Source organism: Eleutherodactylus coqui, chromosome 3 (assembly GCF_035609145.1).
Source record: "Eleutherodactylus coqui strain aEleCoq1 chromosome 3, aEleCoq1.hap1, whole genome shotgun sequence".
In the NCBI taxonomy this organism is placed as follows: Eukaryota; Metazoa; Chordata; class Amphibia; order Anura; family Eleutherodactylidae; genus Eleutherodactylus; species Eleutherodactylus coqui.
Genome location: NC_089839.1, coordinates 38,282,828 through 38,304,380, shown reverse-complemented (window position 1 = coordinate 38,304,380; position 21,553 = coordinate 38,282,828). Strand labels below are relative to the sequence as shown.

The 21,553-nt window shown below is 47.1% G+C and overlaps 1 protein-coding gene across 1 annotated transcript; it reads right to left on the bottom strand.

Annotated features, from left to right (window-relative positions):
* Positions 1-2,636: 2,636 nt before the first annotated feature.
* Positions 2,637-19,792, bottom strand: CCT4 (chaperonin containing TCP1 subunit 4). The gene is made up of 14 exons (XM_066595512.1): positions 19,466-19,792; positions 15,880-15,932; positions 15,700-15,789; positions 13,634-13,742; positions 11,566-11,708; positions 11,153-11,274; positions 9,188-9,320; positions 8,875-9,014; positions 7,840-7,936; positions 7,640-7,750; positions 7,432-7,562; positions 5,878-6,112; positions 5,665-5,778; positions 2,637-2,766 (listed from the first exon to the last, which is right to left on the bottom strand). Exons 1-14 carry the CDS (start codon positions 19,602-19,604, stop codon positions 2,752-2,754), a joined length of 1,632 nt encoding a protein of 543 aa, XP_066451609.1. The 5' UTR covers positions 19,605-19,792; the 3' UTR covers positions 2,637-2,751.
* Positions 19,793-21,553: the final 1,761 nt, after the last annotated feature.

The following is a 21,553-nucleotide window of genomic DNA, read 5'->3' as shown; positions in this document are numbered from 1 at the left end:
AGGGCAGATTTAAACCATTTTCCACTGATGTTCAGTGTGTATTTAAGACATGAATAAGATGTAGAAAAAGGGAGAAAAAAACCCAAAAACACCACATCGATGCACATCCACATACCGGTTTACACAGAGTGAGGCAAAAGGCTGCAAACACCCCTTTAACTGGTATGATTGGGAGACAATTGATTTCCAAGGTATGAAAATATTAATTGGGAAGGAGGTTGCATTTTTTTGTGCTTGAAAATCCATTAAATTAGATTTGGTTCAGGTTTTTCAAATGAAAAGGCGGTCATGTGATATCAGTCTTGGCTAGAACTCCCTCAGAAACACTGACGTCAGCTGTGTCCCATTTTAATGGGGGGGGGGGGGGGGGAATCTGTCCAATGGAAGAGCCAAGGCCGCCAGACCATAGGCCCTTTTAGACAACGAGAGTCGCTCAAAGCCATCTTTTGAGCGATTCTCATTCTGTCTAAATGTAGGGACATTGTGCAGTCTTCGTGTATGGGTTGTTGATCCCTGAATTCTAGCTTGCTAGAATTGAGCAATCAGCTGTTCTCAGCCGGATGTGCTGATAAGATTCTCTGTGCCTTTGTCCTGCTGTGAATTCACAGCAGGGACACTGGCAGTCAGAGCAGAGAACACTACAGCTGGTTGCATATGCAAAGCAGCTGTATTGTTCTATTAGCAGCAGTGTCCCACTATAGAGCTATGCAGGCAGAGTATCTAATTAGCTACTATAAAGTATGCAAAGATGAATGCTCAAAACTGTCACTCAAACTATCCTTTGATCAATAATCTCAGTGTAAATTGGGCTTTACACCTTTGGACTCATCTCCAGGGCCATTTAAAGTCCCTTGTGTATGCAGGGAAATATGGTGACACGAAAAATCACCTGCAGTTCTTCAGGGTGTTCATGAAGACTGGATTAAATGTTTAACCATGTGCATCTGAATGGTGGAAACAAAGTCATGTAAAGGCTCCTTAAAGTTTTCTTTCCTTCGTTTTTTTTTTTTTTTTATATATATATACACTTTAGTCCCTACAGGATTTCTACTATATATTGCAATACTTCAGTATTGTAGTATATAACAGTTTTGGCTGTTGCCCATCAAGCCGTATCATAGGCAGAATTTGATGGGCATCTATGCATAGAAGCCCTGGCTGCCATGCTAACCTATCATCACCTCCCCCCAATCGCATTGTAGGAGGTGCTAATGGATGTGGGTAGGGGCCCTCCCTTCCACTGACTGTTTATATGCTGCAGTCAGCTTTGACCACAGCATCTAAACAGTTTGTGGCAACTAGCAACAGCTGTCAGAAACAGCTGATGGCTTTCAAGCTCACTGCATATAGAGTTCATGATCTCCAGATGTAAATGTATATTTAGGCTTAATTCCCACGAGCGTATATCGGCCGCCGTTTTGACGGCTGGCCAATATACGCTACCATCTGGGGCGTAGAAGCTCGTGAACGGGCGCACAAATCTAACATTTGTGCGCTCGTTCAGATGGCATGGGGCCCGGCGCAAATATGCCGAGGCCCCATGCCTTTTGCCCCTTCCCTCCCCCTCACTGGCTCACCTCTTCTCTCCTCCCCGCTGGCTGATTGCAATGGGAGGGACGAGGCCAAGTGCCACCCCGCCTCCCATTGCTGGCTGTGAACAAGGGGCGGGAAATTAGTTTGCCTTGTGTCCGCAGCCAGCAATGGGAGGAGGTGGCGCTTAGTTACACCCCCACCCCGCCCTCTCCCATTGTAACTAGGCCGGAGGGGAGGAGAGAAGAGGGAGGGAGTTTAGCAGTCACGCTACTAAACTCCCTCCCACCTCCCCTCTCCGGCCGCTGTCATTGGCTCCCATAGGAGCCCAAGCAGCGGCTGACGTATTACGGCCCAAAAGATAGTTCCAGGACCATCTTTTGGGCCCGACGTAAAAAACGCCCGCCGCTATATTGGCCGGCCGGGCACTTTTACGTCACGGGAATATGGCCATGTGATCTGATGCATTGGAATCTAATGCATCAGATCACAGCGTACAACCGCTGACCGTGAAAACGGCGGGCCGATATACGCTCGTGGGAAAGAGGCCCAAGGCTGATGTCCATGGGTAAACCGCTGCATGTGTCCTGCAGCGTTTTACCAGTTTTTGTGATGCCAGCAGAGTGTGTAAGTTTCCCAGGTCTGTTTCAGTCAGGTTGCGTGCGAATTGCTGTCCATATGCAATGTATTGAGTATGGACAGCATTGCATACGCTACCCATAGAAAAGAATAGGGCTCACGCTGCGTAGTACACCGAGAAATAGAGCATGCTGCAATCTATTTCTCACGTGCATCTACACACTCATGTGAATGACTCAATGAATGTCTATTTAACTTTCATTGCCTCCATTCACTGCGTGTCACATGGCCATGCATCGTGTGAAATCGCGGCCATGGACATGAGCCCTTAGGCGGTCGTGAAATGCTTAAAGAGTTTTCCAAACAAACTGTGAAGATTAGGAGGAAACTGCTGCTTGTTTCCTTGCAAGACTGCCTTGCAAATATCTATAAAACCCTACAGACTGTCATATACCGCTTATTCCTCCGTTTACGGTCATTCATTTCTAGGTTTGAAGTTACAAGATTAAAGAATTACACAAATCACATTATCTAGAACGTTATGTAACAATTTTATTAAATTAAGTGCTGATGCACAAACAGGTTTCCTGCCAGCTCAGGTCAGCCGACAGGTCTGTCACCTCCAGCCAAAAACAGCCACATTTATCGGGTGTTTACCTGCCAAAGTAAAAAAAAAAATTCCATATTAGCGACAATTCACAAATGCTTTCAATTTAATACTTATTAACAGGCTAAGGGCTACACTGTACACATCAGCAGGGGTGCCGCCACTTCAATCAACACCATGGGACTTGAAGGGGTACGTTAACATGAAGGTTAATACTGCGATACTCCGGAACAACAACGTTTGGTGAAGCTTGCTGTGTAAACCTAAGGGCCTTTTACACGGTCATGATCGGGCAAGATCAGGTTGCTCAATCATGGGCAACGGGAAGGTGTCACAAGAATCAGGTGATTGCATCTTTCATGTGGCACCAAAAATCTTTACATCTTTGCATGTGATGGGGATAGCCAGAGGGAACGAAGAATCGTATAAAATATTGTTTGTCCCCCATACGTTCTGAATTGGCCTGTTTGAAGGCCAGAGGAGCAAGCTTTGATCTTGCTGATCGGCACTCGTTAAACTGCTCAGATCAAGCCGTGTGCAGTCGTGGCCAAAAGTTTTGAGACGGAAACAAACTTTTCTGCTTCAGTGTACAAGAAGTCATCTGGCTAAAAGATCTAAAAACACTGAAGTACAAGTTTTCTCCTCAGTCCTTCTTCCAGATGTCTCCACCAGTTTGATGGTGATTTCAGATCAGAGAAAACTTTCCCCCAGCCCTCTGTAGTCTGATCTCTGTACAGCATTTCCTCTGATGACCCTTCAGACTGTTAGGGACATCTGGAAGAATGACTGCCCGAAGAAGAAAAAGGTGAGCGCTACCATGCGTCCTGTGTCGTCTCATGCCATCAGTAAAGCATCCCGAGAGCATTGATGTGTGGGGTTACTCTTCATCCAAGGCAGTGGGCTCACTCACAATTTGGCCTAAGAATATTGCCATGAAGAAAAAATGATATCCAACACCCTCCAAGATCAACTTCTCTCAACCAGCCAGGAGCAATTTATTGATGAACAATGCTTTTTCCAACATGGACATCATGTCACAAGGCAAAAGCGATATTCGACTGGCTCAGCGGACAAAAGATTAAAATTTTGGGTCCAGGGCCAGAAAACTCCCCAGATCTCCATCCCATTGAGAACCTGTGGTCAATCCTCAAAAAACAAGTGGATAAACCACACAGAAATTGTGAAAAGCACTGATGAGGCAAGAATGGGCTGTCAGTAGTCATGATTTGGCCCAGAAGCAGATCTCCAGCGTGCCAGGCAAATAGTCTTAAAGAATACAGGCCAACACTGCAAATATTGAGTTTGTCTAACATTGATGTACTTTCAATAAAAGTTTTAACACTTATACAATTCTCATCATTTTAACCATAGAAACATCTGCCTAAAGGATGTAAAAACATTGAAGCAGTAAACTTCGTGAAAACCAAAGTGTATGTCAGTCTAATAACTTTTGGTCAGACTGCACAAAGACCCCTACAAAGGAAATACCACTAGGAGTCGTGTAGTCACACCTTATATACACCCCACACTATAAAATATACTAGCTCTTTCATGGCGGAGAAACAAAGCATGATGGGCCTCATCGTATAAACCCACCAACTCATGGCGACGCTGCCTGCTCACATGATCATGATAAAGGGTCCTCCATTCAAGCCCCTCTACATGCAGCTCACATTCTTGTGGTTCAACCCGTCCCACAAGAACAGCTACCGTATATACCGGCATATAAGACGACTTTTGAACCCCGAAAAATCTGCTCTGCAGTCGGGGGTCGTCTTATGCGCCGGTAATACAAAAAAAAAAAAGTGTAAAAAAAAAAAATTTATTACTCACCTCCCACGGCGTTCTGTCGCGCTCCGGCAGGATGTCGCTCGCTCCTCGTCCCCGCCGCAGCATAGCTTTCTGAATGCGGGGCTTGAAATCCCCGCTTCCAGAAAGCTAGTACACACGCCGGCAGCCATGACAGCATTGAATGGCTGTGATTGGCTGAAGGCGCACGTGTTAGCAATCACACCCATTCAATGATGTCATTGAATAGTGTGATTGGCTGAAGCCACGTGTGCTTTAGCCAATCACAGCCATTCAATTATGTCATGGCTGCCGGCGTGTGTATTAGCTTTCTGGAAGCGGGGATTTCAAGCCCCGCATTCAGAAAGCTATGCTGCGGCGGGGACGAGGAGCGAGCGACAGCCTGCCGGAGCGAGCGACAGCCTGCCGGAGCACGACAGAACGCCGTGGGAGGTGAGTAATAAATTTTTTTTTTTTTCTCCACTGTATACCGGCGTATAAGGTGACAGTTGGGGGGTCGTCTTATACGCCCCGTCGCCTTATACGCCGGTATATACGGTACTCATCTAAAATTGACAAGATGTAATACCGCATTTACTCTGTAGTGGCCGCTGTAGGAAAAGTGCCAGGCTGGCACCAGGTCCTCACAAAATAAATAAAATCAGTGGTTTGCCGCTAATGCAGTCAGCTGGTCACCTGCATTAAAAGTTGTCCCACAATTAACTTTTCACCCATCCCCAAGTCTGATCATTGGCGGGCCAGACAGTTATGTTTAATCTACTATTCTTTTATTATGAAATGCTCATATATATGTAAAATTATTTTTTATTTCACTCCGTCAGATCATGTGACGTCAGGTGACATCATCCGCTGCCTTTGACCCTGTTTTTTTTAAATCTCCAAGTGTTCTCTTCACTTTGTTGTATTGGCGGTCAGAAGGTGGTGCCGGTCCAGCACAAAAACGCACTGCCAGCATCTCAAAGAATTGTTCATCCTCCAGTACTGGGTTTTCCTTCACTACTCGGTGTAATCTATGTTATTGTCATTTAGTGCCAACGTACAAAGTCAGGTGTAAGAACATATGCCAATGTTGGGCTGTTTATAAATTACTACAGTGTATCAGAATAGTCATATGTAGACAAGGCGACTTTTATACTGACCACATCATCGATCTTCAGGATACTGCGAACGGTTTCTGTAGCCAGAGTCAGGGAGCAGATAGACACCAAGAGGGGCTGAACTACCAGCTCCTCCAAAATGTTAGAAATTCCTCCCTATAAACACAACAAAAAAAAAGCATTTATTGGAGTTTTCATAATACAAGCAAGATCAACTTTTTGGGCCAGGAAAAACAAAAATTCAGCACAACCCACCTTGCGCACATTAATGCCTGCTGTCTTCTCACCCTGTGCATGTCTATTTCTCAGCTCTGTGACGGTGGATATTGGGTTAAGTCCTGCATTCTCTGCCAGTGTGGATGGGATGACTTCCAAGGCATCTGCAAAGGCCCTGATACAGTAGGACTCCATGCCACTGAGTGTTCGTGCATATTCGTTCAAACGTAGGGATAATTCGATCTCCGGGGCGCCCCCTCCAGCAATCAGGGCCCTAATGAAGAGAAGGAAAAGAGCCCATCCTCAATCCGCTAGTTTTCCAACATAAATCAGAGCCTATTGTTCTACTCGGACATCCTAGTCTAATGTCTCTACTAGAGAATATAGATGCGAGAAGAAAAGGGGGGGGGGGGGGGGGGTTAAAATTCCAATAACATTACAGGGGTTTGCATGGTGTTATGCACTACCGCATTTCTCCTGAGGCAGCTAAAAACGTGTACGTCCTGCATCACAAGGAAAGGCGAGCCAATGGTTGGGTGGCTACATTCTGAAAGGAAGACTTGTCCAGTTGGGAGCACTCTTATTTGCATCTGAAAGGCCGCTTTTACACTGGTGTGAAAATCATGCGAGATTTGTACATTGCAAGACGCACAAATATGAAACCCAATCTTTTGAATGGGCTCATACACATTAGCAATTTATTCCTTAAATGGCACTGGGTTGCGGCGCAGGAAACTTATCGCAGCATGGCTTCTCTTTCTGCAAGATCAGCCATTGTTTTCAATTGGGGGGGGGCGCATCGAAAGTAATGGGAGATCTCTGCGACCCTCTGCCCCGGGGTGATGCAAGGTTGTTTTCACATGAAAACACCTCACATCACTGGGGCTTTCACATAATGCGATATCGCGCTCGCCAGTATGGAGTATTCCTAAATCCGGATGCCTAGAAAATCTACATACGAGTGCTGCTGTTCTGGCCTAAATTGGGATGAATGACTTAAGCAAACCATAATTCATGACTCAAAAGGTACTCTTAGAGATCACTAAATGCCATTCATATGGTAAATCACCAGTGCAATTTTGAGCATCTGTAGATGGTGCTCTAGGTATTTTTTTTTTTTATTTGGTCATGTGCAGATGTTCTTAAAAGGGATATTTCAATAAGATAGTTATCTCATTTCCACAGGATAAGAGATAACTAGGTGTCAGACTGCTGGAATCCCCATCAATCAGCCGAACGAGGGTGTTCTGTGTCCCTCTGAGACTGGCAAATAAATGGAGAGGTGGTGTGTGTGCCCAGCCATCACCATTTCAATGAGACGCCTCGAACTCTGCTATTTCCTGCTACGCTTGCACTAAAATGAATGAAGTCGTGGAAGAGCATGCATGCTACCTCTCCATTCATTTTGCCAGTTTCTTGAGGGACACTGGACCCCTGTTCTGTTGATCAGTGAGGGTCCAAGCAGTAGGACCTCCACCAATCAGCTAGTTATACCCTATTCTGTGGATATGGGATAACCATCTTATTGGATTGGAATGCCCGTTTAAGTAATTACTGTATTGAACAAAAATATATATACACACCAGCACATACCTTTTCTTAACCAAACAGCGAATTACACAAAGTGCATCATGAATGGATCGCTCGGCCTCTTCAATCACCAGCTTATTAGATCCACGGACAACTATAGTAACCGTTTTGCCAGGATTGGCGCACCCAGTTATCTACAAGGAGCAATAAAACGATTAACAATGCCATAGTACAAAAAGATAGAAATGACGAAAAACCTACTAATACTTGCCTTTAAAAGTTTCCCAGAACCATTAAGACTAACTTCTTCAGCAAGCTCAGCTGAAGCCAACATATCTGCCGTAAACTGGTCAATGTGTGCCACCGGTTTGGTTCCAGTAGTCTATTAAAAAAAAATAAAAAATTAGAATTAGACAAACGAGCATTAAACATCCACACAGGCGCCTTGGAGTCACTACTGAGGATACCGACCTTACAGATGAACTCGATGTCTTCACGCTCTATGTCCTTAACCACCATGATTTTCATTTTATTCAGGAAGTGTAATGCGAGATCACTGAGAGCGTCCCTAAGAGGTTTAAAAAAAAAAAAACAATCAGAAGGAATACGCTACAGATCAATACTACACAAATCATATATCTCTATCTAGCTATCGTCGTTGCAGGTCAAACATGGGACCCATGCATCTAGAATTGGGATCTACAGACCTGCTTGCCAATGTGGACGGTGGAGAACAAGTGAGCGGTGGCTGTGCTTAAACACAACTCTCTCACTTGTGTTAATGGAGTTACTAAACATTTGCCTGGCTGTTTCCGTAACTTACATAAAAAAAAAAAAAAGAACGGCGAGATGTGCGCATGCGTGGTGCCACCTATCCATTCTTTCTTTACCTGGTAGCAGCGGTCACATGAACAGGGACAATAGTCAAAGAACCCCAGTTATCAGATGTCTATTAAATATCTTCAGGATATGCCAAAAAGATGGGAGTAAACCTCAGCAGAACATATCGCCCCCTGCATGGCTGTAAACTATAGAGCTCACATCAGATTGGCTCAATATAAGCGCCATATAGTATAGCTATGCCACTAATCAACAATTGTGCCCATGAATTAGCGTTGGTCAAACAGCAGTGCCAACACCAGAATCATCAGATGCCAACTGTACGTTGGCACGTACGTTAATCCGATGGTTCTTCTGACATTCAGTATTCTTGCCGGCAGCACATTCCTTGTTCTCACAGGGAAATATGTTGCCAATAATTTTTTTCTGCAGCCTAAATGAGACGAGCAGCTGACCAACATTGGCTCATACGTTGGCTAATTATTGGCACATTTGTGCAGCCTGATGATGGGGCAAACAGGCCGCGAGTACAACAGCAACCTTGACAGTTCCAACGACATAGCACTGCCCAGAATAGTTAAAGCCACATCAGCGCCCTTGCAGCATTTGTTTTTCAGCACCTGTTAATACAATAGAGAGTTGTAACATACAAAAGGTTTGACCTACCTTAAAATGGACTTTTGGATGAGCAGCACGTTGCATCCGGCCTTCTTAATCTGTTTCACAAGGTTGAGTATGTAAGTTCTTTCTTCTCTTAAAACTCTGTCCATCTGAGCATAATCTGACACCACAATCTGATTATCCATCTGGAATGAAGCGTTACATCCGGTTTAGTGAGGAGAACATTAATGTCATAAGAGAATGTGATAGATCTCCTGACACAGAACTTGTATGAGTAGAAGACTGGCCAAGCAAGTCACTAAGTGGGTTCAGATCGGCTTGCGTCGGGCGTCTGGATTTACATGTACTTGATACTCACATCTGTTTTCGGTGCAGATAAGCAGAACTGAATCAGCCCGATCTTTGCCTTTTCCACTCTGGTTACTCCAGTGTTCGCCGCTTTCTGCGTGAGCACCAGACCATCAACCATTTCGCAGTCATCAATGGTCCCACTAGACAGAAAAGACAGTATGTTACTAAAGAGTCTCGTCTAATGAGGTTTTGCAGCATCACAGGTTTTAGATCTACTATGTGTCTCGAACATTGAGCCCTGGTAGGTCATGTGGCTTTAAAAAAAAACAAAAAACATTAACCCCTTTGTGATATGCACCATATATTTAAATGTGGTGATGGTGCGGACAAACTGTAGCCGACACTCTTCTGCAATGAGGAGAAATAAATATCAAGGATTGGCATTAAACCCTCAGATGCCAGTCAATAGCAAGCGCAGCATCCAAGTGGTTAGAGATAGGGCTCTCCATTGTCATGCCATGTCACAGTGTGATTATGGGGTTATGTTGGGTTTCCAGAGCAACCAGGCATCTAAAAAAAACAAAACCCACACACCACCAGGTCGGCCATCTACGTATGCTTACATCCGCTTTTTTGGTGTGCATAAACCAAGTGGCCGGGTTTAGAAGGCTGTCCATCAGCTTCACACTAAGGCCATTCACACACGCTCTCGGCAAAATGTCGCAACTTCGATTGCGGCATTTTGCCACGATTTTGCCGCTGTTTTCAGATGCAGGTTACTGCCTCCGACAACGGGTTTTAGTGTACCCCATCATTGTGATTGGTGATTAGGTGCGCTAAGCGCGGCAAAGCAGACAGCGCTCGAAAATCGCAGCGCTTGTTCAAAAGCATGTCTGCAAGGCCCCTTTGAAATCAATGGGAGCATTATACTGTGGCGTTCAAAAAGGAGTGGTAACCACAGTAAAAACTGCATGTGTGAGAGTGGCCTAACAAACATCCTACACAGCAATATAGAAATACTGAAAGATACTCAAGGGGGTGTACCGAGATAGTTATCACCCCCCCCCCCCCCATATCTACATGATGGGGGATAACTTCCTGATCGTGTTGATGCGACAGTTGGTACCCCTAACTGATCCTGAGAACTGGGGTCACGAGGGCCCCCTCACAAATAGAAGCAGAGGGGACACAAAAGCTCCATTCATTTCAAATGGCAGGGCTGAAAATTGCCAAAAAAAAACAAAAAAAAAACTCGTCAGCTTAGGCAATAAAATGAATGGAGCACCGGCATGTGCGTGTCCTCCGTTTCATTCATATGGGGACTTTCAGGATCCCCGTTCACAGGACTGTTGGGGGTCCCAGTGGTTAGATCTCCACTGATCATAAAGTTATTCCCTATTGTGGGGGGCAGGGATATCATCATTTCTCAGACAACCCCTTAAATGACGCAATAGTATGGTCAAACAAAACCGTGACATGGCATGCCCCGCATAGGTACAATTACAGCAGGGACTGTGTGACACTTCCCCATAATGGCACCGCCCACATGACTCTTACTGAACAGTTTACATAGAGTGCATGCTGTGTTGTAAAACTTTTTACATATAATACTATTAATAATTTTAAGAGAAATTCACATTACAAAATTATTTTAAAATCCTTGACAAAATATGGCAGCATGCTGCGCTATTTCACCCAAGAAAATGCGGCATAGCACTACGGAAACCCGACATACCCCATTATAATCAACAGGGTCTGTTTGGCCAGGGGATTCGATTTTCCTGCTTCCAATGACGATGTGAACATAACCTTAGAAAGGTTTTACAATATGACAACATGGCAGTAGTTTAATCTCCCAAAGCCCAGCGACAGGTTCCCTTTAGCTCCATGCTTCATTTCAAAAGTCCATGAACATCAGTTATCATCTGGCACAAAGGGAATCTCAAAGTCTACTGCAAGCAACTTACTAAACGCAGCAACTCTTGCCCCAGAAGACAATCCTGTGACTACATGACTTAAGAACACTTCTTACCCAAGTTTCTTGACGATTTTGATGTCACGAAGATCAACACTGTTTGCCGTCAATGGATCAATGACCTTCATTACAGCATCCACACTCATAGGCGCAAGCAAGCTGGAGTATTGGGAGACCACCTTAAAAAAAAGTGATGGGGAAAAAAAAAAAAAAATGTAGACCGGGGTCTATTCAGCTATGAAAAAGAATATTGAAATTCACCAAATTTTTTATTTACTGCAATCAATGCCAAAAAAAACTTTTTTTTTTTTTTTAATTTCTAAGCAACCCGTTCACCATGGTATCTAAAGGCATTGATGGTTCTTCCACTGCCAGCCATAAGAGCAGGATCATTAGACAGCCACCACAGAACACCCGTGCCATAAACACACTGCGCGGTATGATGCTTAGCAGGGGATATGTGCAGATACCTTGGAGTTTAAGGATGTTGTTGCGCTGTTCAGCAAAGTCTCTCGGTCACTTAGCTCCATGGGTTGCCCCATATTGTTTAGAATTTCAACGCCTTTTTCCACAGCCAGCTGGAAGGACTCAGAAATCGTGGTGGGATGTATGCCTACAGAGAGAAGAGACATTTCACAGAGCTTAAATACAGCTAGCTGAGCAATGGAAAGGGGAAATAAACCCGCCCCTTTATAGATCAAGGCAGAATCTACTTCTAAAGGGAGTCTGTCAGCAGGTTTGTGCCATCCTATCTGATGGAAGAAGTCAAGGAGTGATATGAATCGCCAATTCCACCTGTGCACCACTTTTTTTTCTCTTGCTGTACTTTTCATAAAAATCAGTTTATCTGCTACAGCAAGCGCCGCGGGCCGAGTCCTTATATCCACGAGCGGCGGACTCCCAACTCCCTCCGCCACGGACAATTTTTTCCCATATATTGTGCACAGAAAAAGGAAGAAAAACTGGAAGAAAAAAAAAAGCAGTGGGCTGGTTGGGGGAAGGGGGGAGCAACTGGTAAACATAAAGGACTCAGCCCAATGCAGCAGATAGAGAAACGCTACCTTTCTGATCTTCCTCACTGATGCAATTCGCCCAAGGCCATTTTTTTACGTGTTCCACATGTAATTATGTAAATAATTTGAGGACCATCCGATGGGCGGTCCCACTGCTCATCGCATTCAGGGACTAAAGGCCCCTTTACACTCAATTATAGCTCAAAATTCGTACAAACGTCCGAAAACGAGTGCTAATCGTTACGTGTAAACGTGCTCAGTCGTGCACCATTTGCTCACTTGTCATTTAGTCAGCATAAAAATAGTCGCCGGGCCATTCAAACTTCGCTCCAGTTGAATGGGGAAGGAAAAAAAAACAAAAACGATCAGTATTTTGAGTGGTGTACTGTAGGATGCCACTGTGCATGCGCCAAAGCGGAAGCGCTGCAGCAGCACAGTGTTTCTAGCTCTCTGGACCTAGAGATGACTGGACAGCTATAGTGTATGGAGAAAAGAATCAAGGCCCTTTTATACAGAATGATTATCGTTCAAACGAGTGGAAATAAACAATAACCGTTCGGTGTAAATGCAGCCAACGACCAAATAAAACACTGGCTTTTCATTCATTTCATGTGGACATAAAACTAATCGTTGGCTCGTTTACTAATTGCTCGGATTAAATACGATCGTTCAGTCGTTCTCACTCACTTATACAGCGATTGTGAAGAACTGAACAATTCTGTGTGTGAGCGAGCCAACGATGTATCTGCTGTATAAACAGGCGGCCCGAGCGAACTCTGAAATTGTTCGCTTGTTTAAACGAAAAATGGGCCAGTCTAATCGGGCAGAGGAAAAGATTTTTTGGGAAGCTGCCGCACAGAGGTTGGTAAAGGTGTCGGATCCATCTGTCAGACCCATAACTACAGTATATGGAAAATGCACAATCCCAGGTTGGAGTCTGCATGCGGGACCTCGCAGCGGAATGAGACCCTGCGCCGGCCGGCGTCCGCCTCTGCTGTGGTCCACTCGGCTCGCCGTCAGACATGCGCAGTAAACATTTTATTTTATTTTTTTTTTATACCCCTGCTTTTCCCACGTCCTCATTGACATTGTGGAAGGGCCGCAGGTCAGACGGCTTCCATTGACTTCAATGGAAGCCATCTGCACAGAATCCGCTCAAAAATAGAGCATGCTGCAATTTTCCCTCCGTGAGCGGAAGATCGCAATTGGTTTCCGCTCACGTACAGGAAGAAGTGCTTTTCCATAGCATGCTATAAAAGGTATTCGCTGCGGAACCCAGAGGCGAACGCCCACTCCAGACTCCACATTACAAATCTGCCTGTTTGCAGCTGGCCTAAAAGTCTTTTTGCCCCCTTTGGAAGCCACAGCAGAGAGATGCCACCTGCGGGAATGGGCGTCATGTAATACCAAAATTCATAAGTGCACCCAACGCTCCAGCACCCCACTGCCTCCTAAAAAGGGGGTCTTCGAGGTGGACAATTCCTGAAATGCAGCCAAGTTATAATAGCACATCTAGTAATCGTACCTTTCTGCAGCAGCTTAGAACAAGCATCCAGGAGGGCCCCAGCGATGACCACCACAGAGGTGGTGCCATCTCCAGCTTCGATATCCTGAGCCTTGGACAATTCAACCAACTGGGGGGGAAAAAACCATGAAAAACGCAATTAACAAAGTGAAAGTAAGATGCCGTCATTGCCCATACGGGTTATATGTGCAGCACTCGTCATTATGTCCCCGGACTCCAGATGCAAGTCAATTCATAGGATACGAGTGATGAGCCGACAGCTGCAGGCCAGAGAATCACTACCGGTTATTACAGATCGGCCCGATGTGAAGCCCCATAACTCCTGTTTATTAATGACACTTATATCCGATATCAATGGAAACAAACTCAAGTTTTCATTTAGCAAAACAGTAACACAGTTCTTGTTGGCCACAGCAACCAATCACAGCGCAGCGTTCATTCTACCTCAGCAGCTTGTGAAATAAAGCTGCGCTGTGATTGGTTGCTAGGGGCAACAAGGACCGTCTTACCGATAAAGAGTTTTGCTAAATGAGGCCCAAAACGTTTTATTCTGCTGTAGTCGACGCGAGGGTATAGGAGACAAAGCGGCTGCCAACGAAGACAGGAGAGCATTTTGGGTCCTTGATTTTCACATCTACCAGTTTGTTATTCGTGTGTAACGTCATTTTCAAGCAAAGTTTGGTGAAGTTTCCCCCCAAGCGGTGGTGCTCTGATATTAAGGAAGAAGGTTGCATCTGGAAGTGAAAATCATCCATCCGTCAACCCGTAAACGTAGAAACAGCGGAGCGCGTCCGTGCAAGTCGTTAGAAATCCAACATCAGAGCAAGCAGAGAATTGGACGTCCCACAGCTGACTACAGAAGATTCTGCGCAAATGTTTGTGATGTTATCCCTGACAATTGCAGCCGGCCCCGAAACCGGACGACAGAGCGCGGCGACATTCTTTCTGCGAGAATCTGCGAACTCTAATGGGAAGAGATGGTTTCATGGAGTCTTTAGGTTTGGTCATGAAGCCGCCTTCCAGCTTTGGGGCAACAAACGTAACGCAAGAATCTGGGAAGGGAAACCCACGGGTCTACGTGGAGCGCGTGAGCGGCGACTCAAAGGTGAATGTGATTTGCGCTGTAACCTGTAAGTGTACGGATCCTTCTTCCTCCATGGGGTAACAATCCCGGATTTCGTACCTGGACGCTACATATATGGCTTCTACTGCAGCCGGAACAGGAAATACCAGGTTTCCTCTTCCAACGGGACGGGGCGCCCCCCAATGAAGTCAGAAGTGAGCTCAATAGGCGACTACCAAACAGATGGATTGGCCGTGCAGGAGGTGACCATGGTGGACTTCTTACTCGGCCTCCATATTCCCCGGACCTCACGACTTGTGATGTTTTTTCTCTGGGGGAGTGTTGGAGTCTACGTGCCCCCTTACCCCCATGCATGATCTGCGGCATCCCAGAAGCCATTGCATCAGTCAATCGTGATCTGCTACAATGTATATGGCAGGAACTTGACTGCCTGCTCCATGTGTGTCCAGTGACAACGGGGGTCACATTGATCACCACCGATGGGGAAACATTTTTGATGATGTGCAACAAAACTTTTGAGCTGGTTGCCATTGATATCAAATTTCTGTATCTGAGTGTCGTTAAATAGCAGTTCTGGGGGCTTCACATTCATAACCCTGAACTAGTCTTATTGTAGTTCCATACAAACAGATCAGTAATCCAGTCTGTGTGTATGAGTCCCTTAGGCCAGGCTCCCATGGCTGTAAGTAGCTGGGCACTGCCGATCCCTATGCGATATTTTGGCATATATACACACGTGTAATAAGCGCCAAGATAGAACACGCTGCAATCTTTTTGGCATCAGTAATACATACATTAAAAAAAAAAAAAATTGTATAAGTGAATGGCCCAACACACAAAGAGCTATTGGCATCGTGGATTGAATTTGTGAAAATTGCGTGCCAGCATTGTTTAACAACCGCTCAGCTGGTGGTTTCCATTCACTGACAGCAGAGAAGAATCAAAAGCCGCTATGAAGCCCCTTGGGCAGGCAGTAACTCACCATCTTGGCAGCGGGGTGCAGGACTTGCATCTGCTTGAGGATTGTGGCTCCATCGTTGGTGATCGTCACGTCTCCTTTACCATCTTGGATCTTCATTAAATAGAGGAGGGGACATATCAATAACTACATAACGGGCACCGAGCGCGACTCCCCCAGGTAAGTACCCAACCGCCGACTTACCATCTTGTCCATGCCCTTAGGTCCGAGGCTCGTCCTGACTGCATCCGCAACAGCTGCAACAAGGAGAGACCTTTCAGAAACAGCAAATGCATAATTATATATTCACATACCTACTGGAAGGCGGGTCAAAGCCGCTGCCGGGTCAGAGACCCTTTACCACACTGCGATGGCGACCTCCATCGCTCTTACTGCAGCTTATAGCAGTAATCTACATCGCACAAGGCAAAAACAAGCCATTCTACACATTTCAGTGGCCCAAAGGCATTCCCTCTTCATCAGGAACCTACCACCCAGGGGACTTTTCAATGGGTCAACTATCAACCCAAAAAAAACACAAACGAGCAATTTTAAGCAATGGTACAGAGTGAGATGTGAACTAGTGAGCGCCTTCTCGCTCAATATGCACAGGCAGTCGTTCAGCTCTTCACTGCCTGTTCACAATGAATGGAGACGGGCTGGTAACGATCCCCGGCGCGCTGCTCCTCCTCCGTTCACGATTATCACTGGGGCAACCTGTTGGTATCTTGGCTACATAACAGAGAAAACGTTAAACACAGCGCTCCAAAACTCCTGGTCCACAGTGTTATCCAAAGAGCCGACCTGCAATAAGGGGAGCGCACGGAGGGGAAGGCCGAGTCAGTTTTTTTTAGGAATAGAATATGGAAAAACGGTGTTTATAGCTTCAGCACTTCAACGTTATTAGAATGCATGCAAAAAAGTAAAAGCACTCCCATGTGAGAACAGGCTGCGGCGCATTCCAGCAAAAGACTAAGCCGTAGGGCGGCTTCACACCTACGTGTGAATAGAACATATTGGCATCAATGGTTGGTGTGTAAATGGACACGTAAGGGGATGCGCAGAAGACAGCGCAAAAGTGCAGGTAAAAAAAAACAAACATCTGGACCTCATTATGCTAAAAAAAATAAATTAAAAAAATAAATAAAAAACATCACAATTGCATTCAGACGATTTGAGTGTCAGCAATGCTTTTTCTTGCAACATTGCTCCCGCTTGCGATTTTTTGGCGCGTTTTTCTCGCAATAGACAATAGGAGTTTCTACCGTGCGCCGCTGGAGCTCGCCATTCTGCATATAGTTCACTGCAGATTGATTTATCAGCACCGAGGGGTTTGGTATGAAAAATGTTCACAATGGATCGATAAAACTTACTGCAAAAATGCTTCGAATCATCTATTCTGTACATTGTACAAAAAACAGGAAGTTCTAGGACCAGATACTCTCCAGGCCGAGAATCTAATACCTCGCCTTTATTATTCCCGTGCTGGAGGAGCCCGGGGCGACAGTACCAATATGGTTCGCCTTTGGGGCAGGGCAGCCCCCCGGATTTATATATGGCATCACTAATAGGTTGCTAGCCTGGGTACTATGGGCAGAGAGCTTCCGAGTGCTAGGTGACGCCCCACAGCTCTGGATTGGCTGCCGTCCTTGTTTGGCACAGAGGATCCAGAGCTTCTCTGCAGTGCCCCGTGGCTGGAGATGTCTGACCGCCATCAGCAGGAGTGGCGGTGGCGCTTCCACTGTTTGGACACCGACGAGCATCAGGCGCTTTCAGGACCTGTCTGGCACCCCGGCAGCAGCATCGGCGGAGGCCTCCTCTTACAGAAACGTGCCGCTTCTGGGAGCAGTGAGGATCCGAAGCTTCCCTGCGCTGCACTGTGGCTGAAGGACCAGCCAGGCAGCTGCACCAATGCGTCGGGCTGCTGCTTCTGAAAAGCCAACACTCATGGCCGGGTACAACGGCCTGTTGATTGAAAAAAGCCGGTCCTCCTCGTGTCACTCTGCCAGCCAATCACCACTTGTGGGCAGGCCATGGGTCCTCCTCAATGTGTCACCCTACCAGCCAATCACCACTTGTGGGCAGGCCATGGGTCCTCCTCAATGTGTCGCCCTGCCAGCCAATCACCACTTGTGGGCAGGCCATGGGTCCTCCTCAATGTGTCGCCCTGCCAGCCAATCACCACTTGTGGGCAGGCCATGGGTCCTCCTCAATGTGTCGCCCTGCCAGCCAATCACCACTTGTGGGCAGGCCATGGGTCCTCCTCAATGTGTCGCCCTGCCAGCCAATCACCACTTGTGGGCAGGCCATGGGTCCTCCTCAATGTGTCGCCCTGCCAGCCAATCACCACTTGTGGGCAGGCCATGGGTCCTCATCAATGTGTCGCCCTGCCAGCCAATCACCACTTGTGGGCAGGCCATGGGTCCTCCTCAATGTGTCGCTCTGCCAGCCAATCACCACTTGTGGGCAGGCCATGGGTCCTCCTCAATGTGTCGCCCTGCCAGCCAATCACCACTTGTGGGCAGGCCATGGGTCCTCATCGTGTCGCCCTGCCAGCCAATCACCACTTGTGGGCAGGCCATGGGTCCTCATCGTGTCGCCCTGCCAGCCAATCACCACTTGTGGGCAGGCCATGGGTCCTTCTCAATGTGTCACCCTGCCAGCCAATCACCACTTGTGGGCGTACCATGGAACTAAGGGGGCCCAACCCATGTCTCTACCCACTCTGCTGGTGGAGACATATTGCACTAGTACCACTAACCTGCATGGTGCACTACATGTACCAGAAGGTCTGACACCCTGTATACACTAGGCAGTCACCCCCCACCTCTATATTAGGAGGCTGTGCGAGTGGCTGTCTCATCGTTGTCCTCCACAGGTGTAATTGGCTCCCTCATTTGACATTTTGGCTGTCTCGTGAGACGCACAAATACGAGCCTTATTCATTTGAATGGAGTCATACATGAGCGCTGTTTACTCGCATGGCGCCGCGATGCTCTGCGGGAAACACATCGCCCGTTGAAAGCAATGGAAGAACTTTGCGATCCTCTGTGACAGCCGCAGCGCGGAAACCCCTTCAGGTTTTCTATGTATCCCATTTGCTAGTCCTAAGCGATTCCGCCGCTCATACACAATCTTAATCGCGTACGGGCGGTGGAGCACCCGCACCCACTGACATCAACGCAGGCCGTTTGCGCGGGATCTGCGCTAAAATAGAGCATGCTATTTCCTTCCAGTCGCAGAACACAATTCATACCCGCGAGTATGACGGAAAATTCAAAACCATAAGCCTTCTAATGCCGGGTTTTACCGCAGACGGCGATCACGGATTCCGCTGTTAAAATCCGTTCGTGAGACACCCCCCCCCCCCCCTCCCCCTTAATAAGGAGTTTCTGCAGATTATTTCCAAGTATGGCCGGACCTCCATTAGGCTCCACAGCCTCACATCCCTGCTATTCAGTCTCACCCTTCTTGTACACAGATCCATTAAAAGGGGGGACCCATGGTAACCACTGCTGGGTGTCTGGGCGCAACTGCCCTCTTCTTTCTGCAAACTCCAAATTAGGGCACACTCCCTCAGTTTGGTGCCCCATGAGCAGCACTGCTTCCCCCAAGTGGCTGGTAACGCCCCACCTCAGCAGGGAGCACAACATACCCATAGTAATCGCCTACAGCAGTCTGAAACTACAACTCCCAGCATGCCCTAGCAGAGTGCAGAATTGAGGGCATACTGGGAGATGTAGTCCAGACGCCACGGGGTGCAGCGCAGTCTACATAACGTGCTGCTCACCTTTCCCTGCGGAGATGTTGCTGAAGCGGATCTGCGCTGGTTTGTCCCGGTCCTGGTAGGCGCCTCTCTTCTTGCTCGCACCTACATTGCCGCCTCCTGCTGAAGCCGCCATGACTTTAGGAGCGGAGTTATCCGGCATAATGGACTCAACAGCTAAAGCGTCGCCGGTGGATGCGGTAGAGGAAGAGGCGCGTCCTGGTGGGGGTCTCTAGGAGGAGGATGACAACGGATTCTATAGGCTTCCCTGTCAAACCCCACAGGCTGAAGCTTCCAGAACAAAACGCCGGTTGGAGGCGGGGTCTAGGGAACGTAAAGAGGGTGTTACGTGCGTAGTGACGTCAGAGGACGCACTGGAGCGCGCCTGAATCTATTCTTTCTGGTAACAGGAAGTGGGTTACGTCTAGAATGGAGTTGCTCATGGTAGGCCCTCGTTTCAGCAAATCCATTCTAGACGTTTCACTAGAATGGAGTTGGTGGTGGTAGGATACGTTTCTAGCAGTTCGAAATGACTGGTGAATCATGTGACCTACTGGAGTGCAGAGTGCGCATGCTCTAGTAGATGCAAGGATGAACCAACAGCTGGATCACACATGTGACAAGAAGTATTAAGAAAATGGACCATAGACAAAAAGTGCATATTGCAACTGTTTTAGTAACAGTCTGGAGGAGTAGTGAGAGCAGCGGAGATGACGTGATTGCCATTAAATAAGGCACAGGGTTCATATTTGTGCATCTCGCAACGCACAAATCTCTCGGGATTTTCTCGTCCGTGTGAAGTCGGTCTAACTGTCCATGCAGGATAAACTGGACGCCGCCATTTTCATTTTCAGGCGGCAGACCCCATCCGATCAGCTATTGATGACCCGAGGATAGGTCATCAATAGTATTTTGCATGAAAAACCCCATTTGCCTGGAAATACTATTGATGATGTATCCCCCTGGATGGGTCACAAATAGTTGATTGGCTGGGGTCGCCACCCGCGCCCCCAGCTGATCGGGCGCACACTTTCAGTGTCACAATACACAGGGGTTGAAGCGGAAGCTGTCCAGTGTAGTGGCCGGTACCTGTAACTGCAGGCTTGGGTCTCATTAAAATCAATGGGCGCGACGCCTGCATTTACAAGCACCGACTTTATGCTCAGACCCCCATGTATTGTGGTGCTGACAGCAGGAACCCAAACAGCTGATTGGCCAGGACCACGAGCGGCGGACCCCAACCGATCAACTATTGATGACTTACTGTAAGGATAGGTCATTCGTAGAGTAGCCCTTTAATATATTATTGGTGGTTTATTTTCTTGGTCAGCGGCGGTATATTGTAGTTCCGGGCGGTGAAGGCACGCTGACATTCCGTAAGGTGTAAATGAGGTGTTTTGGCGCGTGTTGTGTAGTTGCCCCAGCAGAGAGCAGGTTATAGCAACCTAGATCAAGAACCCGATAAAACTTGGAGGTGCTTCACAGCAGATCGTCGGGATTGATCGCCGCGAGTAAGGCCGCTGAACACGGGCGGAATTTTTGCTGCAGAATACACGGTCGGCGTCCGCATCGCGGATCTGGGACAAATACTGTCCATGGGATGCTGTGGGAAATCGATTCCTCCTGCGCACAACTAAATCAATTGTGATTGAAAATCGCAGACTGCTCAATTTTTGCGTGGATTCTACGCGTATGGCTTCCATTGAAGTTAATGCAAGCCGTCCGACCCGCGGCTCATCCGCAATTTCACAAGAGTGTGAAATCAGGCCGTGAAACTCAGCCTGATATCGCGCTCGCCAATGTGCGATGTCCTGGCGGACGCAAGGCCTTTTTGTGTCAAAAACGCCTTATATCACTTCACGGAAGTAGCTAGAAGCCGCGGCGGAGGATTGCGGAGTGTTTTCCATTGTTTTTCCCGCTGCGTGATGCTGTCAGACCCAATGAAAACAATGCGCGATGCGTTCCGAGGGGACGGCCACAGATAGGGCGTCTTAGGGGGTCATATTGATGTGAGATTTGTGCGCACAAATCTTGCGTGATTTTCTCACCCTTGCGAAAGCGGCCTAAGGCGACTTGACACAAACGTTTTAAAAAATTGTGACCAAGACTCTC

Coding starts and splice junctions, on each gene's coding strand:
- CCT4 (XM_066595512.1), bottom strand. CDS start 19,604: ATGCCGGATAACTCCGCTCCTAAAGTCATGGCGGCTTCAGCAGGAGGC. Junction 9,321..11,152: donor AAAATCGTCAAGAAACTTGG/GTAAGAAGTGTT, acceptor TTTTCTGTCTAG/TGGGACCATTGATGACTGCG. Junction 6,113..7,431: donor CGCTGTTTGGTTAAGAAAAG/GTATGTGCTGGT, acceptor TCTCTTCATTAG/GGCCCTGATTGCTGGAGGGG.